Source organism: Triticum urartu, chromosome 4A (genome assembly GCF_056163025.1).
Source record: "Triticum urartu cultivar PI428250 chromosome 4A, HENAU_Tu73, whole genome shotgun sequence".
NCBI lineage: Eukaryota > Viridiplantae > Streptophyta > Magnoliopsida > Poales > Poaceae > Triticum > Triticum urartu.
This window is the reverse complement of record NC_141876.1, coordinates 591,606,714-591,627,164: the sequence shown is the minus strand read 5'-3', so window position 1 is coordinate 591,627,164 and position 20,451 is coordinate 591,606,714. Positions and strand designations below refer to the sequence as shown.

Here is a 20,451-nt window from a genome sequence, read left to right as displayed (position 1 = left end):
CTTCCACTAAAGCCCACTAAGACCCATATACCTCCCGGGGGGTTCCGGTAACCTCCCGGTACTCCGGTAAAATCGCGATTTCACCCGGAACACTTCCGATATCCAAATATAGGCTTCCAATATATCAATATTTATGTCTCGACCATTTCGAGACTCCTCGTCATGTCCGTGATCACATCCGGGACTCCGAACAAACTTCGGTACATCAAAATGCATAAACTCATAATATAACTGTCATCAAAACCTTAAGCGTGCGGACGCTACGGGTTCGAGAACAATGTAGACATGACCGAGACACGTCTCCGGTCAATAACCAATAGCGGAACCTGGATGCTCATATTGGCTCCCACATATTCTACGAAGATCTTTATCGGTCAGACCGCATAACAACATACGTTGTTCCCTTTGTCATCGGTATATTACTTGCCCGAGATTCGATCGTCGGTATCTCAATACCTAGTTCAATCTCGTTACCGGCAAGTCTCTTTACTCATTTCGTAATACATCATCTTGCAACTAACTCATTAGTTTTAATGCTTGCAAGGCTTATGTGATGTGCATTACCGAGAGGGCCTAGAGATACCTCTCAGACAATCGAAGTGACAAATCCTAATCTCGAAATACGCCAACCCAACATGTACCTTTGGAGACACCTGTAGAGCTCCTTTATAATCACCCAGTTACGTTGTGACGTTTGGTAGCACACAAAGTGTTCCTCCGGCAAACGGGAGTTGCATAATCTCATAGTCATAGGAACATGTATAAGTCATGAAGAAAGCAATAGCAACATATTAAACGATCGGGTGCTAAGCTAATGGAATGGGTCATGTCAATCACATCATTCTCCTAATGATGTGATCCCATTAATCAAATGACAACATATGTCTATGGTTAGGAAACATAACCATCTTCGATTAACGAGCTAGTCAAGTAGAGGCATACTAGTGACGTTTGGTTTGTCTATGTATTCACACAAGTATTATGTTTCCGGATAATACAATTCTAGCATGAATAATAAACATTTATCATGATATAAGGAAATAAAATAATAACATTATTATTGCCTCTAGGGCATATTTCCTTCAGTCTCCCACTTGCACTAGAGTCAATAATCTAGATTACACAGTAATGATTCTAACACCCATGGAGCTTTGGTGCTGATCATGTTTTGCTCGTGGAAGAGGCTTAGTCAACGGGTCTGCTATATTCAGATCCGTATGTATCTTGCAAATCTCTATGTCTCCCACCTGGACTAGATCCCGGATGGAATTGAAGCGTCTCTTGATGTGCTTGGTTCTCTTGTGAAATCTGGATTCCTTTGCCAAGGCAATTGCACCAGTATTGTCACAAAAGATTTTCATTGGACCCGATGCACTTGGTATGACACCTAGATCGGATATGAACTCCTTCATCCAGACTCCTTCGTTTGCTGCTTCCTAAGCAGCTATGTACTCCGCTTCACATGTAGATCCCGCCACAACGCTTTGTTTAGAACTGCACCAACTGACAGCTCCACCGTTTAATGTAAACACGTATCCGGTTTGCGATTTAGAATCGTCCGGATCAGTGTCAAAGCTTGCATCAACATAACCATTTACGATGAGCTCTTTGTCACCTCCATATATGAGAAACATATTCTTAGTCCTTTTTCAGGTATTTCAGGATGTTCTTGACCGCTGTCCAGTGATCCACTCCTGGATTACTTTGGTACCTCCCTGCTAGACTTATAGCAAGACACACATCAGGTCTGGTACACAGCATTGCATACATGATAGAGCCTATGGCTGAAGCATAGGGAACATCTTTCATTTTCTCTCTATCTTCTGCATTGGTCGGGGATTGAGTCTTACTCAATTTCACACCTTGTAACACAGGCAAGAATGCTTTCTTTGCTTGATCCATTTTGAACTTCTTTAAAACTTTGTCAAGGTATGTGCTTTGTGAAAGTCCAATTAAGCGTCTTGATCTATCTCTATAGATCTTAATGCCCAATATGCAAGCAGCTTCACCGAGGTTTTTCATTGAAAAACTCTTATTCAAGTATCCTTTTATGCTATCCAGAAATTCTATATCATTTCCGATTAGCAATATGTCATCTACATATAATATCAGAAATGCTACAGAGCTCCCACTCACTTTCTTGTAAATACAGGCTTCTCCAAAAGTCTGTGCAAAACCAAATGCTTTGATCACACTATCAAAGCATTTATTCCAACTCCGAGAGGCTTGCACCAGTCCATAAATGGATCGCTGGAGCTTGCACACTTTGTTAGCTCCCTTTGGATCGACAAAACCTTCCGGCTGCATCATATACAACTCTTCTTGCAGAAATTCATTCAGGAATGCAGTTTTGACATCCATTTGCCAAATTTCATAATCATAAAATGCGGAAATTGCTAACATGATTCGGACAGACTTAAGCATCGCTACGGGTGAGAAGGTCTCATCGTAGTCAATCCCTTAAACTTGCCGAAAACCTTTTGCGACAAGTCGAGCTTTGTAGACAGTAATATTACCGTCAGCGTCAGTCTTCTTATTGAAGATCCATTTATTCTCAATTGCTTGCCGATCATTGGGCAAGTCAACCAAAGTCCATACTTTGTTCTCATACATGGATCCCATCTCAGATTTCATGGCTTCAAGCCATTTTGCGGAATCTGGGCTCACCATCGCTTCTTCATAGTTCGTAGGTTCATCATGATCTAGTAGCATGACTTCCAGAACAGGATTACCGTACCACTCTGGCGCGGATCTTACTCTGGTTGATCTACGAGGTTCAGTAGTATCTTGTTCTGAAGTTTCATGATCATTATCATTAGCTTCCTCACTAATTGGTGTAGGTGTCACAGAAACTGGTTTCTGTGATGTACTACTTTTCAATAAGGGAGCAGGTACAGTTACCTCGTCAAGTTCTACTTTCCTCCCACTCACTTCTTTCGAGAGAAACTCCTTCTCTAGAAAGTTTCCGAATTTAGCAACAAAAGTCTTGCCTTCGGATCTGTGATAGAAGGTGTATCCAATAGTTTCCTTTGGATATCCTATGAAGACACATTTCTCCGATTTGGGTTCGAGCTTATCAGGTTGAAGTTTTTTCGCATAAGCATCGCAGCCCCAAACTTTCAGAAACGACAACTTTGGTTTCTTGCCAAACCATAGTTCATATGGCGTCGTCTCAACGGATTTTGATGGTGCCCTAGTTAACGTGAATGCGGCTGTCTCTAGAGCATATCCCCAAAACGATAGCGGTAAATCAGTAAGAGACATCATAGATCGCACCATATCTAGTAAAGTACGATTACGACGTTCGGACACACCATTACGCTGTGGTGTTCCGGGTGGCGTGAGTTGCGAAACTATTCCACATTGTTTTAAATGTACACCAAACTCGTAACTCAAATATTCTCCTCCACGATCAGATCGTAAGAATTTTATTTTGTTGTTATGATGATTTTCAACTTCACTCTGAAATTCTTTAAACTTTTCAAATGTTTCAGGCTTATGTTTCATTAAGTAGATATACCCATATCTGTTTAAGTCATCTGTGAAGGTGAGAAAATAACGATATCCGCCACGAGCCTCAACATTCATCGGACCACATACATCTGTATGTATGATTTCCAATAAATCTGTTGCTCTCTCCATAGTACCGGAGAACGGTGTTTTTGTCATCTTACCCATAAGGCACGGTTCGCAAGTACCAAGTGATTCATAATCAAGTGGTTCCAAAAGCCCATCAGTATGGAGTTTCTTCATGCGCTTTATACCGATATGACCCAAACGGCAGTGCCACAAATAAGTTGCACTATCATTATCAACTCTGCATCTTTTGGTTTCAACACTATGAATATGTGTGTCACTACTATCGAGATTTAATAAGAATAGACCACTCTTTAAGGGTGCATGACCATAAAAGATATTACTCATGTAAATAGAACAACCATTATTCTCTGGTTTAAATGAATAACCGTCTCGCATCAAACAAGATCCAGATATAATGTTCATGCTTAACGCTGACACCAAATAACAATTATTTGGGTCTAATACTAATCCTGAAGGTAGATGTAGAGGTAGCGTGCCGACCGCGATCACATCGACTTTGGAACCATTTCCCACGCACATCGTCACCTCGTCCTTAGCCAATCTTCACTTAATCCGTAGTCCCTGTTTCGAGTTGCAAATATTAGCAATAGAACCAGTATCAAATACCCAGGTGCTACTGCGAGCATTTAGTAAGGTACACATCAATAACATGTATATCACATATACCTTTGTTCACCTTGCCATCCTTCTTATCCGCCAAATACTTGGGGCAGTTCCGCTTCAAGTGACCAGTAGCACTCAATTTCAGGCTTAGGTCCAAATTTGGGTTTCTTCTCTTGAGTAGCAACTTGCTTGTTGTTCTTTTGAAGTTCCCCTTCTTCTTCCCTTTGCCTTTTTTCTTGAAACTAGTGGTCTTGTTGACCATCAATACTTGATGCTCCTTCTTGATTTCTACCTCCGCAGCTTTCAGCATTGCGAAGAGCTCGGGAATAGTCTTATTCATCCCTTGCATATTATAGTTCATCACGAAGCTCTTGTAGCTTGGTGGCAGTGATTGGAGAATTCTGTCAATGACGCAATCATCTGGAAGATTAACTCCCAATTGAATCAAGTGATTATTATACCCCAGACATTTTGAGTATATGCTCACTGACAGAACTGTTCTCCTCCATCTTGCAGCTATAGAACTTATTGGAGACTTCATATCTCTCAATCCGGGCATTTGCTTGAAATATTAACTTCAACTCTTGGAACATCTCATATGCTCCATGACGTTCAAAACGTTGTTGAAGTCCCGATTCTAAGCCGTAAAGCATGGCACACTGAACTATCGAGTAGTCATCAGCTTTGCTCTGCCAGACGTTCATAACATCTGGTGTTGCTCCAGCAGCAGGCCTGGCACCCATCGGTGCTTCCAGGACGTAATTCTTCTGTGCAGCAATGAGGATAATCCTCAAGTTACGGACCCAGTCCGTGTAATTGCTACCATCATCTTTCAACTTTGCTTTCTCAAGGAACGCATTAAAATTCAACGGAACAACAGCACAGGCCATCTATCTACAATCAAACATAAACAAGCAAGATACTATCAGGTACTAAGTTTCATGATAAATTTAGGTTCAATTAATCATATTACTTAAAGAACTCCCACTTAGATAGACATCCCTCTAATCCTCTAAGTGATTACGTGATCCAAATCAACTAAACCATGTCCGATCATCACGTGAGATGGAGTAGTTTCATTGGTGAACATCACTATGTTGATCATATCTACTATATGATTCACGCTCGACCTTTCGGTCTCCGTGTTCCGAGGCCATATCTGTATATGCTTGGCTCGTCAAGTATAACCTGAGTATTCCGCGTGTGCAACTGTTTTGTACCCGTTGTATTTGAACGTAGAGCCTATCACACCCGATCATCACGTGGTGTCTCAGCACGAAGAACTTTCGCAATGGTGCATACTCAGGGAGAACACTTCTTGATAATTAGTGAGAGATCATCTTATAATGCTACCATCAATCAAAGCAAGATAAGATGCATAAAAGATAAACATCACATGCAATCAATATAAGTGATATGATATGGTCATCATCATCTTGTGCTTGTGATCTTCATCTTCGAAGCACCGTCGTGATCACCATCGTCACCGGCGCGACACCTTGATCTCCATCGTAGCATCGTTGTCGTCTCGCCAATCTTATGCTTCCACGACTATCGCTACCGCTTAGTGATAAAGTAAAGCATTACAGCGCGATAGCATTGCATACAATAAAGCGACAACCATATGGCTCCTGCCAGTTGCCGATAACTCGGTTACAAAACATGATCATCTCATACAATAAAATTTAGCATCATGTCTTGACCATATCACATCACAACATGCCCTGCAAAAACAAGTTAGATGTCCTCTACTTTGTTGTTGCAAGTTTTACGTGGCTGCTACGGGCTTAAGCAAGAACCAATCTTACCTACGCATCAAAACCACAACGATAGTTTGTCAAGTTGGTGTTGTTTTAACCTTCGCAAGGACCGGGCGTAGCCACACTCGGTTCAACTAAAGTTGGAGAAACTGTCACCCGCTAGCCACCTTTGTGCAAAGCATGTCGGGAGAACCGGTCTCGCGTAAGCGTACGCGTAATGTCGGTCCGGGCCGCTTCGTCCAACAATACCGCCGAACCAAAGTATGACATGCTGGTAAGCAGTATGACTTATATCGCCCACAACTCACTTGTGTTCTACTCGTGCATATAACATCAACACATAAAACCTGGGCTCTGATACCACTGTTGGGGAACGTAGTAATTTCAAAAAAAATTCCTACGCACACGCAAGATCATGGTGATGCATAGCAACGAGAGGGGAGAGTGTGATCTACGTACCCTTGTAGACCAACAGCGGAAGCGTTAGCACAACACGGTTGATGTAGTCGTACGTCATCACGGCCCGACCGATCAAGCACCGAAACTACGGCACCTCCGAGTTCTAGCACACGTTCAGCTCGATGACGATCCCCGGACTCCGATCCAGCAAAGTGTCGGGGAAGAGTTCCATCAGCACGACGGCGTGGTGACGATCTTGATGTACTACTGTCGCAGGGCTTCGCCTAAGCACCGCTACAATATTATCGAGGATTATGGTGGAAGGGGGCACCGCACACGGCTAAGAATATGATCACGTGGATCAACTTGTGTGTCTAGGGGTGCCCCGTGCCCCGTATATAAAGAAGCAGGGGAAGGTGCGGCCGGCCAGGAGGAGGGCGCGCCAGGAGGAGTCCTACTCCCACCGGGAGTAGGATTCCCCCCCCCCTTTCCTAGTTGGAATAGGATTCGGGAGGGGGAAAGAGGAGAGAGAGAAGGAAGGGGGGCTCCGCCCCCCTCTCCTTGTCCTATTCGGACTAGGGGGAGGGGCGCGCGGCCCAGCCCTGGCCACCTTTCCTCTCTTCCACTAAAGCCCACTAAGGCCCATATACCTCCCGGGGGGTTCCGGTAACCTCCCGGTACTCCGGTAAAATCCCGATTTCACCCGGAACACTTCCGATATCCAAATATAGGCTTCCAATATATCAATATTTATGTCTCGACCATTTCGAGACTCCTCGTCATGTCCGTGATCACATCCGGGACTCCGAACAAACTTCGGTACATCAAAATGCATAAACTCATAATATAACTGTCATCAAAACCTTAAGCGTGCGGACCCTACGGGTTCGAGAACAATGTAGACATGACCGAGACACGTCTCCGGTCAATAACCAATAGCGGAACCTGGATGCTCATATTGGCTCCCACATATTCTACGAAGATCTTTATCGGTCAGACCGCATAACAACATACGTTGTTCCCTTTATCATCGGTATGTTACTTGCCCGAGATTCGATCGTCGCTATCTCAATACCTAGTTCAATCTCATTACCGGCAAGTCTCTTTACTCGTTTCATAATGCATCATCTTGCAACTAACTCATTAGTTGTAATGCTTGCAAGGCTTATGTGATGTGGATTACCGAGAGGGCCCAGAGATACCTCTCCGACAATCGGAGTGACAAATCCTAATCTCGAAATACGCCAACCCAACATATACCTTTGGAGACACCTGTAGAGCTCCTTTATAATCACCCAGTTACGTTGTGACGTTTGGTAGCACACAAAGTGTTCCTCCGGCAAACGGGAGTTGCATAATCTCATAGTCATAGGAACATGTATAAGTCATGAAGAAAGCAATAGCAACATATTAAACGATCGGGTGCTAAGCTAATGGAATGGGTCATGTCAATCACATCATTCTCCTAATGATGTGATCCCATTAATCAAATGACAACATATGTCTATGGTTAGGAAACATAACCATCTTCGATTAACGAGCTAGTCAAGTAGAGGCATACTAGTGACGTTTGGTTTGTCTATGTATTCACACAAGTATTATGTTTCCGGATAATACAATTCTAGCATGAATAATAAACATTTATCATGATATAAGGAAATAAAATAATAACATTATTATTGCCTCTAGGGCATATTTCCTTCAATAACTATCCCTCAACATGCAACAAAGAGTCACTCCAAAGTCACTAATAGCGGAGAACGAACAAAGAGATTATGGTAGGGTACGAAACCACCTCAAAGTTATTCTTTCTAATCAATCCGTTGGGCTATCCCTATAAGTGTCACAAACAACCCTAGAGTTCGTACTAGAATAACACCTTAAGACACAAATCAAAAAACCCTAATGTCACCTAGATACTCCAATGTCACCTCAAGTATCCGCGGGCATGATTATACGATATGCATCACACAATCTCAGATTCATCTATTCAACCAACACAAAGGACCTCAAAAGAGTGCCCCAAAGTTCTACCGGAGAATCACGAGGAAAACGTGTGCCAACCCCTATGCATAGGTTCCCAATGTCACGAAACCCGCAAGTTGGTCACCAAAACATACATCAAGTGGCACGTGGTATCCCATTGTCACCACAGCTATCCACGGTAAGACATACATCAAGTGTTCTCAAGTCTTTAAAGACTCAATCCGATAAGATTACTTCAAAGGGGAAACTCGATTCATTACAAGAGAGAAGAGGGGGGGAGAAACATAAGATCCAACTATAATAGCAAAGCTCGTGATACATCAAGATCGTATCATCTCAAGAACACGAGAGAGAGAGAGAGAGAGAGAGAGATCAAACATATAGCTACTGGTACATACCCTCAGCCCCGAGGGAGAACTACTCCCTCCTCGTCATGGAGAGCACCGGGATGATGAAAATGGCCACCGGAGATGGATTGCCCCCTCCGGCAGGGTGCCGAAACGGGTCTAGATTGGTTTTTAGTGGCTACGGAGGCTTTTGGCGGCGGAACTCCCGATCTATTGTTCGTTCTGGAAGTTTTAGGGTATATGGAGTTATATAGGCGGAAGAAGCACGTTAGGAGAGCCACGAGGGCCCCACGAGGCAGGGGGCGCGCCCTAGGGGGGCGCCCCCCACCCTCGTGGGCAGCTCCCGTATCTTCTGACGTGGGGTCCAAGTCCATCAGGTGTGTTTCCTTCCAAAAATAACTTCTCCAGTTGATTTCGTTCCGTTTCAACTCCGTCTGATATTCCTTTTCTTCAAAATACTGAAATAGGCATAAAACAGCAAATCTGGGCTGGGCCTCCGGTTAATAGGTTAGTCCCAAAAGTAATATAAAAGTGGATAATAAAGCCCAATATTGCCCAAAACAGTAGATAATATAGCATGTAGCAATCAAAAATTATAGATACGTTGGAGACGTATCATGGCTCTCCAAGGAAATCAATCGCCGACGGCTGCCATAATGGGTGAAATCAAGAGTCTACTTAAGCAGGGTAGAGAGTACTCTGTAGTGCATGTGCATCGTTCATGTAATAATGTAGCACACCGGCTAGCTCAGATAGGGCATCATCATATGCGTACGGCAGTTTGGCTACGGTCTGGACCAAATGAGATTGAGTTGCTACACCGGTATGATTGTAATCCCCATGGTTGAGCAATAAAAATCTCATTTATTCGCAAAAGAAAAGGAAGTGCGGGTCGTTTCCGTTCAGGTTTCAGAACTTGTATATGCTTGTTAGGTACCTATTGTTTTGGGCTCCTACTAGGCTTTGACAGGATTAGCCTGTGAGCTTCCGGCTGGAGTCGCATCGTGTTGTGGAATGCTGGTGTGTCGTCGTTGTAAGGCCCTGTTTGGTTCGGCTGTGGATTTCTAAAAGTAGCTGTGAAAAATCTGCTGTGAAAAAACAGTTGTGGAAAATCTGATTTGAAAAAGATGTAGGTCATTTGGCAAACCAGCTGATACAACCTTTTCAGATTTTGGCCCGCAGCGGAATCAGATTTTGGAAAGCACGTCCTGAGCTGCTTCCGTTTTTGGTTCAGATTTTGGCAGCGGATTTCTGGAATCGGATTCTGCTGGGTTCGCCCTTTGGTTCAGATTCTGCTGCGCGGCAGCGGAATCCGGCGATAAAAGCTGAACCAAACAGGGCCTAAGACATGTGGTTCCTGATATATGAAAATCGGAGAGGCGGCTCTCTTTTTTTTAAAAAGTCTCTCCCCCTTCTGCCACCTCCGCCCGATCTAGGGTTTGAGTAGAATTACGGGAGAGGGGAATTGAGACGATATCACCTCACTCGCATCCTTCTTTTTTTAGAAACCCTCACTCCTATCCTTTATGTGTGCCGCCCGACTAGTGGGCCTAATGTTTGGCCCATGGTCAAATAATTCCAGCCCATCAGCCCCACCAGTAAGGCCCACACCCAAGCCACCTCTACCAACCAACTCACGCGAGACCGCGGCCACTGAAAATGACCTCCCCAACTAGTATGGTGAATGTTGTTTAGCCTCCAAAATGAATTTGAACAGAATGAAATGAACGCACGAAAAGATACCCGTACATAAAGGCATGCAAAGAAAACCAAGAATTTTCCAAACTGATAATAAAGTTAAAAAAATGCTCTCTCTGCAGTGATCTAAATAATCTTATATTTCTTTACAGAGGGAGTACATATCAACAAAATAAGACAAATTAAGTGAGAGGAGAGGCGGCATGCTTGTTCAAGAACTCGATGGCAACACCGGCATGCATGGCAGCCCCGATGGGGAGCACATTCTCGTCGACCACCAGGTGCGGCGTGTGCAAGTAACTTATGTCCTTGCCGGCACGATGGGCGCCGACGTTAAAGAAGGCGGCCGGGATCTTCTGTGCATAGAACCCAAAGTCCTCTGCTGCCATAAACTGGGGGCACAACAACACATTCGCCTCCCCCAACATGCTCTGTGCCACCACCTTAGCATCCCCGTACATGCCTTCGTCATTCACGGTGGCTGGGTACGGCCGGTGCTCCTCCTCCATGAAGTCCACCGTCGCCTTGCACCGTCCCACAGCGGCCTGCCCCTCGATCACCTTTAGTTAATTACAGTGTGTTAGTTCAAAGAAACTAAACCTTGAAATTCCTAGGAATAAGTTATCTCATGACCATGTTGTTCATCACCTCCCTGATCCTTTTCATGAGATAGGATAGTCCTTCTGTTGTCATGCTCCTCAAGGTGCCGCCCAAGGTCACAGACTCCGGGATGACGTTGAAAGTTTCACCTCCTTTGATGAAGGTTACGGACACCACCTGTTAATAATTGTTCAAACAGGTATGGGCAAATGATCAATATGTTGAAGTGCAATCAACGTACACCCGAGGAATAGAAAGAATACATACTGCGCTCTGGAGTGGGTCGATCTCACGAGCAACGAGCTGCTGGAGGCTAAGGACGGCCGAGGAGGCGGCCACCACCGGGTCAACTACGGATTGGAGCATGGCAGCGTGGCCGCCCTTCCCGGTGATGGTCGCCTTGAAGCGGGCAGATCCGGCAAGGAACGGCCCTGGCCTGGAGCCGACGGTGCCTACCGGCATGCTCGTGTTGATGTGCACGGCAAATATGGCAGCTACATCGTCCAGGACGCCGTCCTGCAGCACATGGTACCCGCCGGCGTGGCCCTCCTCCGCCGGCTGGAACACGAGCTTCACCGTGCCCTTGAGGCCGTCCTTGCGGGACTGGAGCAGCTTGGCGGCGCCGAGGAGCATGGCGACGTGGGCGTCGTGGCCACAGGCGTGCATCTTGCCGTCCTCCTTGCTCTTGAACTCCCACTCCACCATCTCCTGCAATAATTAATGGATCCAGCACACGTATAAATGAATTAGTGCAAAACAAACTAACCACTGGTTTGATAATTGAGTTGCGACTTTGTTTGTACAAATGAGTTATCTTGGTCGTACGTTTTGCAGCCGGCGATGGACAACGACTCTAACTATTTGCTGTGACTTGCAAAGTCGCATGCAATATACGTGACACTTGCATGCTAATACGATTCTATGCACACTTGCATGGTGCAATTATAGTTAATTAACATAAGCTCGCCTTCTTGCAGACGACTTGCTACCTAGCGATGGCGATCGACGGATCTAGTCACAGAATGGATCAACCAACTCCAATTTTTCCATTTTTCAAGGACACGTCGATCGACTGACCTGGATGGGGAGCGCGTCCATGTCGGCCCGGAGCGCGAACACCGGCCCCGGGCCGCCTCCGCCGGCGATGGTGGCTACGACGCCGGTGCACGCGACGGGCCAGACGTAGGGGATGGCGAGGGCGTCGAGCTCGGCGCGCACGAGCGCGGAGGTGTGGTGCTCCTGGAAGGCCAGCTCCGGGTGCTGGTGGATCCGCCGCCGCACGCCGAGCATCCACGCCGCGAACCCCTGCGCCTGCGCCTCCACCAGAAGCTGCTCCGCCGCCATCGTGTCCATCGATCGGTATGTATTACGCCCGACGCGTGCCAGCAAGCTAGAGGCGGGCAGGCAGGCAGATACTCGGAGGAAGGATGGCTTTTTGTCCTTCAGACGTTGTGTAGTACTTGTAGTACGTAGCGTTGACGGCGGGAAGGATGGTTTGGTCTTGTCTGTGCAGGCCCGGGCCTGGCCGAGGAGGATGCTCCATGCTTGGGCCGTCATAATGTGGTTGGTTTTTCTCCTTTTCTCTGCACAATGATAATTTCATCAGCATTTTCTGAAATTTCGGATGGTTTTTAAATATAGTAAAAAAATAATTCATGAGATTTTCTTACCTGGAGACATATTTGAAATTTTATGGCCATATTTTAAATATTCAATCATTTTTTTAAATACGGAAATTTCACATTGAGGAACATTTTTAAGAATTCACGAGCACTTTTCAAGTTCATGCTCATTTATAAATTATCAAACATATTTTAAAATTCGCCAACATATTTCAATTTTTGTATTATTTATATACAATTGCGAACATATTTCAAACTCAGAAACATTTTTGAAATTAAGGACATTTTAAAATTGACTCGGGAGTATTTTATTAATTCTGAGATATATTTTAAATTCTTGGATTATTTTGAAATCAAACTATTTTAATATAGTAAGCAAATGAAAAAGTATACCGATGGAATCAATCGAGCCACAAAAACGATCAAACAATAAACGAACGAAGTTGCTGACAGAAACAACTTGCAACAGGGCCAACTAATGTAGTTACATGCTTAGGTCCGTATTTCTCGCCTATTTCCTGTGGAATAGGAAGACCCATGTACAGGGAGCATTGAGGTTGGCATACGGTGGTAGGTGGCGACAGTCTAGTCAGGATGGTCGCTGTAAAAGGAGGGAGCTCGGCGAATCAATTTAGCGCTTTAGTGGACGGGGCATGGATTGTAGGCCCAGTCGATATGGAAGGACTTCTTTCTTATATGTGCAAGAGGTGAATCCTATTGCAACCCACTTTTCGTTTAGCGTATTTGTCCACACCGGGTTTCGGAAGGCTTTTCCATTCTATTGAAGCCGTTATTGGATTCCATTCTAATATTTCCATAACGGTTTTCTCTTGTGTTTTGTTTTTGCTGGTATAATAGGTTTTTCATGTGTTTTGTTTTTACATTTCTTTTCCATTCTATTATTTCCATATTTTTAATTTTTCCTCTCTCGTCCATTTTAAAATTTCTGAATATTTTCTCAAATTATAGTCAGTTTTTAAAATATCATACATTTATTAAAATTTGGGAAAATAATTAAAATTTGTGTTCATTTTTTAATTTCTGTATCAGTTTATCTATCGAGTCACATTAAAATTATTTTAACATTTTAACCAGAAAACATCTTCATTCATGGCAACTTCATAAATTTCATGATCATCTTTTAAGCTTCGAATTTTTTAAATTCAAGATATTTTTAGAAATAGCAAAAAGTTAACAATTTGCCTATTTTAAAATTTTGTGCTTTAATGAACAAGGCCTGTGTTGTAGGCCCCGTCGATATGGGAAGGCAGAAGCTTAAGTTTGGAGCAGCTATTTTTTATGAGGAAAACATGCTTCATTTTATTGATCTATATGATGAAATACAGGAATACAAGAGAGTATCAAAGGGTTGTAACAGCCACAAATGGCGACTCTCTCCTAAGTGCAAAGCATGTTTAGCTAGACGGTGGGTCACCATATTCGAGAGCTGTCCTCCATGAGCAAAAGTACAAGAAAGAAACTCTCGCATAGTGCCTTTTGATCTCTTTCACAACTGGTGCGATAATTCCTGATGTGTCTGAATGTATATCAGAAATAACCTGAAGACAATCTGAAGCCACTTTAATGTTCTGATAGCAGATATTCGGCCAAAGATAAGGCCTCGCGGCATGCTAGTTTGGAGCGGCTATGTTCCGCCTGCTCCTAGGCTGACGACTGCCTCGTCTACAGGACCGGTGGTGGCCGTCCCAGTAGGACGTGGGTCGCCACACTAATGTCAATTGATTTTCCTTTTCCCCTATTTATACTTGTTTTTATATTTTAAGTGCATATATTTTAAAAAGTATCACTTAAGCAAATGAAACCCATGAATTTGAAAATTGTTTTTTGCTGGTCTGCTATTTTTTTATCCATTTCATAATTTTTGTTTTTTTTGAATTTTCTAAATAGTTTTAAAAACCCAAGAACATTGAAATTTTGTTATGTGCCACTAGCGAACTCGGACATCTGATGAGATCCAATGAGGCTTCACGAATTCAGTCCGTGGCACTAACACTTGTGCAAAAAATAGCTACATGCCCCTATGTGCCATCTAAGCGAATTTTCATCGGTTGGCCATCTTCTTTCGGCATTTCATCCTCTATGGGACCCACCACTTCACCACATCAACAATAGAATGTGGAGACTCGGTTAATCATTTATGTTGATGTGAGGGCCCACCTTTGACAGGAACATACAACCATGGTTTTATTTTGCGGCTCCTCTGATGTGGGACCACCAACATTGACGAGGAGTTTCCATCATTCTTGAGCTAACCCTTTGTGTTAAAAAAATGAAAATAATAATAATCAAAAATTCATTTTTTTGCTTTCTTTTAAATTCGTTTCCATTAGGTTCTACCGGAAGGCAACCACCGGACCACATCGAGGAAAATACATCGAAGAAATGGCCTATGTAGATTAAAGGAGAAGCCATTTGTACCTCAATGGTAAAAGTGTATTACCCTTACTTAATCTAAGCTTGGCGAGGTAACCACTTTTCATACACTCCTTTAATAAACTGCATTAACTTTTGTTTCGTAATTTTCTCGAGTTCAGATTTTACAAAGTTCTAAGCTTGGGGAAGTTATTCTTGCATTTGTATAGTCATGTGCAATAATCTTCATCTTATAGCTATTATGCAATCATGTGCCCCCCTGTTTGACATCCTTGATTTGGTATGATTATCATGTATTTATATAGGGGAATCACTTGCTCAGGATTAGTCAGAAATATGTTATCAAGAAGAAGTAGCGTGGAAGGTGAAACTCTCAAACCATGAAAAATGGATTGTTCCATACTTGGTTTTTGAGATAGCACTCGTCTTGTCCACTTTTAGTTTACTCGCAATCATCAACCATGCTTGACTTTCATGACACATGAAATGATAAATGATTGTGTCATAGGCAAATAAGAATGTTCAAGGTTGTGTGATGTTGAGGTGTGGCTGGCCTTGGAGGATTATAGAATAGAGTAGAAGCATTGTGCTGTAAAAATATCATAAGGGACATCAGGTATTTGTACAGAGAAGAAGAGAAACCGAGAGAGTTCGGTTTGTGTTCTTGAGCCTCAGAGTTCATCGCATGGCTGGCGAAGGGCAAGGAGGAGATGCTAGTGCAGGAGGTGGTGATGGTGCTTGGTGGAGGCGAGTGTGGGGAACTGGGCTTTGACCCCAAGGCTGTTGCAGCGCAAGAGGAGGAGGAGAAGCTACGGGAACTTGCAACAAGGTGTTGGGGAACGCAGTAATTTCAAAAAAATTCCTACGCACACGCAAGATCTATCATGGTGATGCATAACAACGAGAGGGGAAGAGTGTTGTCCACGTACCCTCGTAGACCATAAGCGGAAGCGTTATGACAACGCGGTTGATGTAGTCGAACGTCTTCACGATCCGACCGGTCCTAGCACCGAAGGTACGGCACCTCCGTGATATGCACACGTTCAGCTCGATGACGTCCCACGAACTCTAGATCCAACTGAGTGTCGAGGAAGAGTTTCGTCAGCACGACGGCGTGATGACGGTGATGATGAAGCTACCAGAACAGGGCTTCGCCTAAGCACTGCAACAATATGACTGAGGTGGATTATGGTGGAGGGGGCACCGCTCACGGCTAAACAATGTCAACTTGTGTGTCTATGGGGTGCCCCCTCCCTCGTATATAAAGGAGTGGAGGAGGGGGAGGGCCGTCCCTCTAAGGCGCGCCCTAGGGGAGTCCTACTCCCACCGGGAGCAGGATTCCCCCCTTCCAAGGAGTAGGAGTAGGAGAGAAGGAAGGGGAGGAGAGAGGGAAGGAAAGGGGGGGCACCCAATTCGGATTGGGCTAGGGGGGTGCGCCTCCCACCTTTTTCCCTTCCTCTCCTTTATTCCAATAAGGTCCATATTCTCTCCGGGGGGTCCGGTAACCTCCCGGTACTCCGAAAAATGCCCGAACTCATCCGGAACCATTTTGATGTCCAAACATAGGCTTCCAATATATCGATCTTTATGCCTCGACCATTTCGAGACTCCTCGTCGTATCCGTGATCATATCCGGGACTCCGAACTACCTTCGGTACATCAAAACACATAAACTCATAATATCGATCGTCACCGAACGTTAAGCGTGCGGACCCTACGGGTTCGAGAACTATGTAGACATGACCGAGACTCATCTCCGGTCAATAACCAATAGCGGAACCTGGATGCTCATATTGGTTCCTACATATTCTACGAAGATCTTTATCGGTCAAACCACACAACAACATACGTTGTTCCTTTTGTCATCGGTATGTTACTTGCCTGAGATTCGATCTTCGGTATCTCAATACCTAGTTCAATCTCGTTATCGGCAAGTCTCTTTACTCGTTCCGTAATGCATCATCCCGCAACTAACTCATTAGTCACATTGCTTGCAAGGCTTATAGTGATGTGCATTACCGAGAGGGCCCAGAGATACCTCTCCGATACTCGGAGTGATAAATCCTAATCTCGATCTATGCCAACTCAACAAACACCATCGGAGACACCTATAGAGCATCTTTATAGTCACTCAGTTACGTTGTGACGTTTGGTAGCACACAAAGTGTTCCTCCGGTATTTGGGAGTTGCATGATCTCATAGTCATAGGAACATGTATAAGTTATGGAGAAAGCAATAGCAACAAACTAAACGATCATCGTGCTAAGCTAACGGATGGGTCAAGTCAATCACATCATTCTATAATGGTGTGATCCCGTTAATCAAATGACAACTCATGTCTATGGTCAGAAAACATAACCATCATTGATTCAACGAGCTAGTCAAGTAGAGGCATACTAGTGATACTCTGTTTGTCTATGTATTTACACATGTACTAAGTTTCCGGTTAATATAATTCTAGCATGAATAATAAACATTTATCATGATATAAGGAAATATAAATAACAACTTTATTATTAACTCTAAGGCATATTTCCTTCATAAGGGTCTGCTTGCTGGAGCTGCTACTATGTGTGTGTGCTTTGTTGGAGCCGCAATTGTGTGCACCTAGAATAATAGGCGCTCGCTACCGCGGGCATGTTGATTGGAGAAGACAAACAATATAAGGCATTTATAGCTGCACTAGATTTTGCTTTACCTATACCACATGATTAGCCGGAGGCAAAACAATATCCAGAGTGGAGAGCATCTATGATAGAGGAGATGACAACACTTGCGTACTTACTAATCTTCCTCACTAGAGAAAGGGATGCTACCTTTAAGTGGGTATTTACCGTGAAACAAAATTTAAGGGAAAGGTAGAAAGATATAAAGCCAGATTGGTGGCTAAGGGCTGCAATCAAACTTATGGAGTGGATTATGTTGAGACCTTCGAATTAGTGGCGAAATGAAAAACATTAGGTCCCTTTATATCTATAGCAGCAAATAATGAGTGGAAATTATTTCAAATGGATGTTAAGAATGCTTTTCTTCATGGAGACTTGCAGGAGGAGGTCTATATGGATATTCCATTAGGGTTTAATAATAGAGAAGCCAAGGGCAAAGTATGTAAGGAAACAAAATCCTTGTATTGACTTAAATAATCACGTAGAGCTTGGTTTGGGAGGTTTCGAAAGGAAGTGTGCTCTATGGGTTATTAGCAAAGCAATGCAGATTACACCCTCTTCTTTAAGCACAAAGGTGGAAATATTGTTGTTCCTATAGTGTATGTTGATGATATTGTGATCACAAGTAATGATGATGATGTTATAGCATGCCTGAAAAAGATATTGGCAAAGTCATTAGAACTCAAGGACCTTGAACTTCTTCATTTATTTCCTAGGAAATAAGGTTGCATAAGGATCACAAGGTATTTATCAATCACAGAGAAAATATGTAATCGATTTACTTACTGAAACTGGCATGATAGATTGTAAGCCGCCGTCCACACCCATTGAGAAAAACCACCATATAGTAGAAGATTCAGATGATCCTATAGATAAACATCAATATCGAAGATTAGTTGGATGTTTAATCTAATTATCTCATACTGAGCCAGATATTGCCTATGTTGTCAGCATTGTAAGAAGGAATATGCATGGTCGTCGTTCCGGTCGTTGGGATTTAGTACTTAGAATTCTTCGGTATCTCAAGAGTCTCCCGGGGAAGTGCATCTTCTTCCCTAATCATGAGCATCTTAAAGTGGAACGATATACAGATGCTGACTAGGTTGGGTGCTTGGACGATAGAAAATCTATATCAAGATATTGTGCTTTTCTGGGTGGTAATCTCGTCAGTTGGAGAAGTAAGAAGCGGAGTCTAATGGCACGATCAACTGCCATTACAGTGCACTACTGTGGGTTGGGTGTAGGGCTGGAAAAAAAGCTCGAAGCTCGCTAAACGAGTAGCTCGTGACTCGGCTCGAATCGACTCGAACTCGAACAATAAAGAGTCGAGCCGAGCTTTAGTTTAAGATCGTTTATAGACCAAATTAAACGAGTCAATCTCACGAGTACTTGTGTAACTCGTTAGGCTCAATACAAAAGATCAGCCATTCCCAATACAAAAAAAGATCAGCCACTCAGCATCCTATGTCCCAGGCGCACAACACAAGACCTAGCCGTTGACGGTCGAGCCATCTGGAGACTCATGTGTTACAAGGAAATTACTATTGTTTAGTGATATATATGTTTAATATATACATACCCATTTTTTTTAATATTCGAGGGTTTTATGTTCATATCTTTAACGAGTTTACCAAGCTAAACGAGCCGGCTCGCGAGTTATACGAGTCAAGCCAATCTTGGATTTGACCTCGTTATAATAACAGGTCGAATCGAGCTAGCTCGTTAACGAAACGAACTCCAGCGAGTCAAGTCGAGCTGGCTCGACTCAGCTCGAATTTCAGCCCTAGTTGGGTGCTTGAACTGGTTGTTGTGGGATCAATTCCATCTGCCGTATCTTTTTGGTGCTAATTTTCGCATATACGTGCACTATTGTGGTTGGGTTTTTCTGTAAATAAAAAACTGTGAGCGGGCATTGTGTAAATTCATCACTATGGTTGACTTTTTCCGCAAATAAAAAAATGGTCTTTTGTGCAAAAATACATCATACACAATGCTCTCACTCGCTGGCAAATGGGGCCATACACATGGATATGCCCGCATCCGTGTAGTGTGACCGTATCTGCACGCTTGAGTCAAGTTAAGTGGAGAATGTATCTCATGCAACGATGGAATTGATGCACCAAGTGCACCAGTGAGTTATGGGCCATTTGATTGAGAAGAAACGGACAAGATCTAGGTACAAGCTGGGCTGCTGGCACACTTGCAAAATGAACCTTATGGCTTCTCTGAATTGAATAAAATGATGGCGTCCATTTATGAAACTGTTTTATGCAACAGGTAAGCCAGCCTAAATGGAAAGTGTGCTTCAATGTTTGACGGAACTAGCTGAAAGCATCACTCCTTGCTCTTGTCCTTGTTCTTCGGGGAACTTGTTCTTGTCCCTATTCCTGATTCTATTACAGCATTCTAATTCGTTTGTCGTTTTGTATGTCATGATTCCAATTTCTTTTCATATTCATGATTTCAAAAAAATTGTGTAACAAAATAGTGAAGTAACTCTCTATGATATGGATGCATAGTCTCAAAGGCTCAAAGGCTCTGTTTATGAAGTACTCTCTCCGTTCCAAAATACTTGACTTCCATTTGTCCAAAAATAGATGTACCTATATACTAAAACATGTCTAGATACATCTATATTTTGACAAATGAAAGGTATATATTGTGGAACGGAGGAAATACAACTTACTACAAGTATTCCCATGTGGGAGCTGAGAGGTAATGATATGAAGACCTTTTCTAAAAAAATAGCGGCACTTGACGCTTCCTGTAAAGTATT

General features: G+C 43.4%; 1 protein-coding gene across 1 annotated transcript; it reads right to left on the bottom strand.

Annotated features, from left to right (window-relative positions):
- Positions 1-10,515: 10,515 nt before the first annotated feature.
- Positions 10,516-12,409, bottom strand: LOC125554350 (IAA-amino acid hydrolase ILR1-like 4). The gene is made up of 4 exons (XM_048717924.2): positions 12,071-12,409; positions 11,261-11,701; positions 11,042-11,170; positions 10,516-10,953 (listed from the first exon to the last, which is right to left on the bottom strand). The coding sequence occupies exons 1-4, from the start codon at positions 12,344-12,346 to the stop codon at positions 10,576-10,578; spliced, it is 1,224 nt and encodes a 407-aa protein (XP_048573881.2). The 5' UTR covers positions 12,347-12,409; the 3' UTR covers positions 10,516-10,575.
- Positions 12,410-20,451: the final 8,042 nt, after the last annotated feature.

Coding starts and splice junctions, on each gene's coding strand:
- LOC125554350 (XM_048717924.2), bottom strand. CDS start 12,346: ATGGACACGATGGCGGCGGAGCAGCTTCTGGTGGAGGCGCAGGCGCAG. Junction 11,702..12,070: donor TGGACGCGCTCCCCATCCAG/GTCAGTCGATCG, acceptor TAATTATTGCAG/GAGATGGTGGAGTGGGAGTT. Junction 10,954..11,041: donor TCATGAAAAGGATCAGGGAG/GTGATGAACAAC, acceptor AATTAACTAAAG/GTGATCGAGGGGCAGGCCGC.